At 42.3% G+C, this 7,503-nt stretch overlaps 1 protein-coding gene across 1 annotated transcript; it reads right to left on the minus strand.

The window, feature by feature from the left end:
• Window positions 1–540: 540 nt before the first annotated feature.
• LOC147605042 (cold shock protein 2-like) lies at window positions 541–1,891 on the minus strand. Its single transcript, XM_086794077.1, has one exon. The coding sequence runs from the start codon at window positions 1,808–1,810 to the stop codon at window positions 1,097–1,099; it is 714 nt and encodes a 237-aa protein (XP_086650203.1). The 5' UTR covers window positions 1,811–1,891; the 3' UTR covers window positions 541–1,096.
• Window positions 1,892–7,503: the final 5,612 nt, after the last annotated feature.

The following is a 7,503-nucleotide window of genomic DNA, read 5'->3' on the forward strand; positions in this document are numbered from 1 at the left end:
ATCTATGCACATGCAATCCTCCTTTGAATCAGAGCTAGCGGTTCAAAATTCATTAACCTCCCTTCACCCCAGCCTGGGCCCAGGAGGTGATTACAAGACTAAAATAACCACCGACGGAGGAGGTAAGACCAGACTATATAACTAGATAACCACAGACTCTAGGTATTAAGCTCTATCCCCGAGGTATCTCTACTACCCCTAGGTATTAAGCTCTATCCTACGATTAAGCCAGTGCAAATTCACCTTCCATACAGAATCAATATTTCATGTGATTATCATACAACCAGTTGGTAATACACATTCAATTGCTCAAAAACCAGGTCTGGTTATGTTCATGAACAACGGCATAGAGCATAATTGAAGGACAGAAATACAGTAGCAAGTAGACTGCCGGTCCAGAGACAAAACTACTTCTAGTACAAACGAACCAAAAATTCCACAGAATAACAGCAGCTCCTAAGCAAATATACACACTTGACATACTTTTGTAAGCAGAACTCTCCATGAAATATAACAGTGAAGGGACAGAGTAAGACTACCTTCAATCAAATGAAATTACCACTACAGATACTAGTGATAATCGTTGGAAATAGAAGGCCACAGTGTGCATAACCTGATGATACAGAGAAATTTGCAACAGCAGACACATAATGCATTATATAGCCGCAGAATCATTCTTCACAAGATATCGTAACCACCCAAGAGGAGCTGCAAAACCATTACAGCTGATACGCGAGGTAAACAACAAAACTAAAGAAGACCTGCTGACAATATACTTTCAAGGGGCAGGCTTCTCCGTCAGCCAGCATCTCCCACTCAACACCTGTGAGACAGTAGGGGCGCCTCACAGCCCCTCCTACAGGAGCTGCAACAAGCTTGATGAAGATCCTTCTTACTGAAGAAGCACATGCGTAGGTGGAAAATGATAGGACAAAAACGACTCTCTGCTTCTACCAGCAGAAGAACAAAACTGACATACACAGCAGCCCTAGAAATTAAAAAAGCTTGGCGGAGTTTTTCCATCATCTTGGTGTTCAGGAGGCAATATAGCCACCCAAAAACATGATGATGAAGGAAAACATGATGATGTGATGGTCTAAGCTTCAGGGCAATCGCGCGAGAAGTGACCGGATTTGCCACAGGTGTAGCAGGCGTTGCCACCTCCGCCTCCGCCTCGTCCCCCACCTCCGTAGCCGCCTCCACCACGTCCCCCGCCTCCGTAGCCGCCTCCGCCGTACCCACCACCGCCGTATCCGCCGCCTCCACCTCCCCGTCTGCCGCCGCCCTCGGAAGATGGACAATCGCGCGCAAGATGGCCCTCTTCACCACAGCTGTAGCAGGCACCTCCTCCTCCTCCTCCATAGCCGCCGCCGCCGCCGCCGCCACGATAACCTCCGCCGTCACCGTATCCCCCACCACCGCCATAGCCCCCACCACCGCCGTAGCTTCCACCGCCTCCTCCATAGCCACCACCGCCGCGTCCACCTCTACCCCGGCCCCTAGTCGGCGCGCCTCCATATCCGCCGCCACCACCGCCCCCGCCCCCGCCCCGGCCGCCTCCCCCATAGTCGCCCTGCACAGGCTCACCGTTAGGGCCAGTCACATCAATCGCCTTGGTGCGGCCGTCATCGCTGTGCTCGATGTAGAATTCAACTTCCTCGCCCTCAGCCAAGGAGCGGAAGCCTTCGGAGTGGATGGAGGTCTGATGGACGAAGAGGTCTTCGCTGCCATCGTCGGGCGTGATGAAGCCGAAGCCCTTGACAGTGTTGAACCACTTCACCTTGCCCGTCTTCTTGGGGCCGCCCGCCATGGCCAAAGCTCTCTAAGGAACAACACCTAGCGCGTGAAAGAGAACACGCTCGCCGAATGGAGAGCTGTAGGGCTTTTGATGCGGATTTAGGGTTTTCACCGAGTACACAGTAGAAAAGAGGCATCGGACGGCTCTACGCAGCCCTTGCCCCATCGACGGCTCTAGATCTTTCCCGGACGTTTTTATGAATCATTATCAATTGCTTCACACATTAGGGCGTTTTTGTCCACCACCCACGCCCAAACTATAATCAGCCCAAACGCTTGCTGATAATAATAATTCACAAGCAGAAAGAGGAGGCGGCGGCCACGAGGCGGAGGAGGAGGAGGAGGCAAAGCAATCTCATCGGTGGCACATGTAAAGGGACTTCCATCGAAGATTCCACATATCCCATTGGTGCCACATGTAAAGGACTTTTTGCAAATGCCGTCGATTACTCTGAAATTTATTGTGCACTGCAATTATGACCATTCTATTCATGATCTATGCATGTCAATGACACATTAGCATGTCTGGAATTTAGTTAATGGTGCTAACATTACTTCTCAGCGTGGTTTGTTTTCCCGAAGGAGGCATAGTCACACATGCAAACATATCAAGTGATCTATGCATGTCAGTGGCACATTAGCATGTATGCTATTTTGATAATGGTGCTAATGTTACTTCTCAACATGGTTTGTTTTCCTTCCTTGAGTTTTCTCTTGAAGGAGGCATCGTCACATGTGAAAACATATCCAATGAAAGGAGTTGGTAAGATCGTGCTCACTATTATAAATGATGGAACAATTGTTTATGCCAGGCATTAAAAATAACTTGTTGTCACTCTCTTTGCCATTGTTAGGGCAAGCATAGTGGTCAAATTTGTTGATAATAGATGTATAATTTATGATTGGAGTGATGGAGACATCACTTTAGTATCCATTACTCTAATTTACATGTTGGACATGTATGAGAGATTGGCACAATGCACGCTACCTTACACACCTTAACAAAATGGTGTGGCTAAGAGGAAGAACATATCTCTCATGGAGATGACATGCTGCATGGTTAAATGCCATGATTGCCAAGATTTACCTCAAGTTTTTGTGCTAGAGGCAATTATGTGTGCCAGTTATGTGCTAAACAGATGCCCATGCCCTACCAAGGCCTTGTGACAATTATCCCTTATGAAGCTTAGAATGGAAGGAATCTCTCTATGGCTCATTCGCGTGTTTTTGGTTACCTTGCACATACTCTTATGTGTGAATAACAACGTAATAAGCTGGATGATAAGGTAGTAAAATGCCTTTTTGTGGAATACATCTCAGAAAGTAAAGGGTATAGACTCTATCATTAAGCCAGGAGGTAGATTTTGGTGGATAGAGATATTGTATTTGTTAAGAAATCAGTTTAGCCCATGTTTTTTTGTAAAAAACAACAAAAAGTATGCTCACATGACATCTTTGATAGTCCTACCTTTGTACATTGTCAGCAAACAACCACATGTGGAGTAAATAAATGCTCGACAAGGTGTTGCAAATCAATCCATACTGGCTAAAAATCTGCTTCAATTTTGGCCAGCTTATTAATGAGGCAATTATGGATGACACAATAGACGAGAAAATGGCAACCATCCAAGCATATGCCAAAATGGCTAATGTGTAGACATTATGGAATAGCAAATTAGCTACTCATTTGCCTAGTAGGACACCTATGGGCTCTCATTATGCATTATATTCTTTTGTGGATTATGCTCTCATTACTTGTTAAAACCCTAAAGATCTCTCTAGCTAATCAATATGCATTATATTCTTTTGTGGATTATGCTCTCATTACTTGTTAAAACCCTAAAGATCTCTCTAGCTAATCAATATGCATAAACATACATAAGCTAGGTATATACTCATCCACTTGACCACCCCCGAGCCCAAGGGTGCACACATCAATACAATGAAGTACCACGTACCTAACCTTGGTGTCCCATACCACCAAGAGATATGACTTTAATCCAGTAACACATAGCTCTAGCATGAAATGGCAAGAGAGTAGATATAATGCTTTACACAAAAGAACATCCCTTGAGAGTGCCTCATGCCCCTATTATATAGGAGAGCACTCAAGTGACTCTTAACTCTTCATTTCCACGTGTGACCCTTGGTTGCCTGACCCTAACCTCAACCGAAGGTTAGACCTAACCCTTGCCCCTCTAGAGCATGTTCCCATGCTCTAGAGCATGTTTCTCCTATGCTCACATGCCTAGGGTGGGTTGGCCTCCTAGTATATGCACATATAATGTGCACATAACATAACTATTATATGCAATAAAGGTGAACATGTTTCCTTTGAGGAAGCATAGAAAAATGATCATAAGGGATGTAAGCCAAAAAATGACACTTGGTATTTGGCAGATTTGCCTTATGGTAAAAAAGGCCCTTGGTACGGATATAACCTTAAGCATAAAGCTGAGGTAGCATTAGCTACTCCACAAGGCAATGCTTGTTGCAAAGGGTTATGCTCAGGAGAAGGCCATATATTTTGATGAGACCCTTGCCCCCAACATCTCGTATGGCTATAATCTAATGTATTATTACATTGATTAAGACTACCTTCTTCTTGAATGGTGATTTGCATGAGAATGTTTATGTATCTCGGCCTCGTGGTTTTGTTTAAAAGGGACAGTAGTCTAAATTTTGCAAGTTAAGAAAAGCTTTACATGGCCTTAAGTAGAGGCTCCCAAAGCATGGCACGAGAAGATAAATGCATACTTGGCTACAAATGTTTTTTTATAATAGTCCACCAATTAAGAATACCCTCTATGTAAAAAAGAGGAGTAAGAATTATTTATCAATCATTGTTTTATATATTAATGACATGTTACTCATAGGCTCTAATGAGAAGATGATTTTATCCTTCAAGATTGAATTATACGTTGATGACATTGTTTTTTTATATACATTGATGACATGTTACTCACACGCTCGAATGAGAAGAAGATTTCATCCTTCAAGGTTAAATTATATGTTTCATTAGTAGAGATGACATATTTGGGCTCATTACATTATTATTTAGGCGTATATGTTATGCAGTGTGATGTTGCAGTGTGATGATGTTGCAGTCAAAGTACATACAAAGAGTAATTACACGATTTGGTCTTAAAGATTGTAAGCATGTTGCTAGGGCTCAGTCTCTAGGATACAGGTGGACCATTTGATGCATTACTTTATTAATAGACTGTTAGGTGCTTATTAATCCATAGTATTACCCATATAGTATTAAAACCTTAGTCACCTTACTCATTATTTTTACACTTAGATATCAATTGACATATTGAAACAGTATGTGTCGCTTTGTATCTTTTTTGATTATCTTATAACGTAAAGCGCAAGCTCACAATTGAATGAACGGTCATCAGCAATCTCAAAGAGAGCTTTTATAGTAATATAGAGATATGTTATACCATCATTGTATTGATATTTGTTTATTAAATCATATGTGTTGGTTATTCGCGAACACTTTTAGCGATCCTGCTGCATTCGATGCTCCTATGTTTCTCTTGGATTCACTTTAGAATGTTGTTCCATTATCATGGACTTGTCATTGGTTGAGGGATTACCTCTTCCAGCCAAAGGAGCAATCGTCAAAGGTCTTTTTGGAGACCGAAAATTTTGAATTAATTCACTACAATGTGGCTTCGATTTGATACCCCTCCAGTTTACATTTGAGTTTGGTCTATCGACGCCTATACTTTATCATATATGAATTCTTATCTGGTTGACTTATCCATTATTTAATTAGCTAGTCATTGGATTATTGTCAACCCGTATCAAATTTAATACATGAATCGATTTAGAATGTTGTTCCATTATCATGGACTTGTCATTGGTTCAGGGATTACCTCTCCCAGACAAGTGATCAATCATCAAAGGTCTTTTGGAGACTGAAAATGTTGAATTAATTCATCACATATTACCCCAACATCCCGCTCTTATGGTGACCTAGCGAGGTGCCCCTCAAGTATCCAAAAAAGTTCATTGGAAATAAGGAGGAGGATCTGGATACCCATGTTACCAAATTTGAAAATATATGGCATGCTGCCTCCACTGTCTCCAATGCCACAAAGAGAAATGCCTTCAATGGAACTTTGATGATACCCATGTTACCAAATTTGAAAATATATGGCATGCTACCTCCACTGTCTCCAATGCCACAAAGAGAAATGCCTTCAATGGAACTTTGATGGTGGCCATGCAACTAATGGCATGCTTAATATGGCCCCAATCATTTTTTCACTTTGAAGGACCTGTGAGATGCCTTTCTTTATCGTTTTCATATGTGCTGGATAATCTAGAGCATAAGACTTTAGTAGTAGAAGATTATGTAGCTAAGTCCCACACTCTTTGGAGTAGGATAGATCACGCAGATTGGTTTATATGTGGATTGCGTAAAAAGTTAAAACTAGATGTTGCCTTAGTGGATCTCATAGTGGGTGGTTTTGCTGCAATGGAACTTTTGATGGTGGCTAGGCAACTCATTGGCATGCTTAATTGGCCAAGCAACTTTTGATGGTGACCAGGCAACTAATTGGCATGCTTAATATAGCCCCAATCAATTTTTCACTTTTGAGGACCTCAAGATGCCTTTCTTCATCATTTTCGGTGCTGGATAAGATGCATCATCTGGAGCAGAAGACTTAAGTAGTAGAAGATTATGTAGCTAAGTGCCACACTCTTTGGAGTAGGGTAGATCACGCAAATTGGTTTATACGTGGATTGTGTAAAAAGTTAAAACTAGATGTTGCCTCAGCGGATCTCATAGTGGGTGGTTTTGATGCATTAGTGGAGGTTGCTAGGCCTTCTGAGCACACTTTGATAGAAAAGACTTCTAAGAAGGGAAAGTACAAGCAGGATACAGACTCCTCAGGGATTCGGACCAGGAAGTGGAGGACACTTTGGATGAAGACTCAAATGTAGATTTGAACTCACATTTAAAGCACCAAAATTGGAAGAAGAAAAGTCAGAAGTTAGATAAGAAAGTCGAAGATCGATTGCTGGCAGTATTGGTAAAGTTTATCGAAGGAAGTGTAGGAGGAACTGGATTCAAAGTTTGATTGGATATCTGGTGTACCAAGTGCTCCAATCAAGTTTATATTAAGGAAAACTCTAAGTTAACCCCATATTGTGCAATATGCCAGACCACTACTCATGTTACTGAGGCTTGTACAATAGCAAGTGACTCTTATTAATCCAATTAGCACACCAGCCCCCATCATATCATCCGTACAAGTGATGTAGACTAGGGGGAATACCTAGAAGAACTTTTCATTGTTAGGCTCCAAGGCACCGGATGTCAAAATTCTCGATTTAGTAGTGCCATCAACTAGAGCTACAAAAGAATTAGGCAGAGAGGTCTACCTTGAGGCCCTGGCAATTAATATGGTCCAGATCGAGTAGTTACCAATGGAAGATAGTCCACCACAGGTTGTATTGAGGGTCACACAGTCTCAAGGGCCTGTGGTGGATGGAAGAAGCGAGCCGAGAAGTGCCAAGAACAAAGGAGAAGCCCAGAGATTGGGCATAACAATAGTGTGTCCGGGACCAGGTTACCAAGTTAGTGCAAGAATCGTCACAACCTACATGAATCTTATGGATACGGCCTCTTAAGGAAATACAAGGAAAGATGAAAATTTCCTTTTTAGGAAGTATAAGGAAAGATAA

The sequence above is a fragment of the Cibotium barometz genome, chromosome 60 (assembly GCF_041138505.1).
Source record: "Cibotium barometz isolate CiBa-2024 chromosome 60, ASM4113850v1, whole genome shotgun sequence".
Taxonomy (NCBI): domain Eukaryota; kingdom Viridiplantae; phylum Streptophyta; class Polypodiopsida; order Cyatheales; family Cibotiaceae; genus Cibotium; species Cibotium barometz.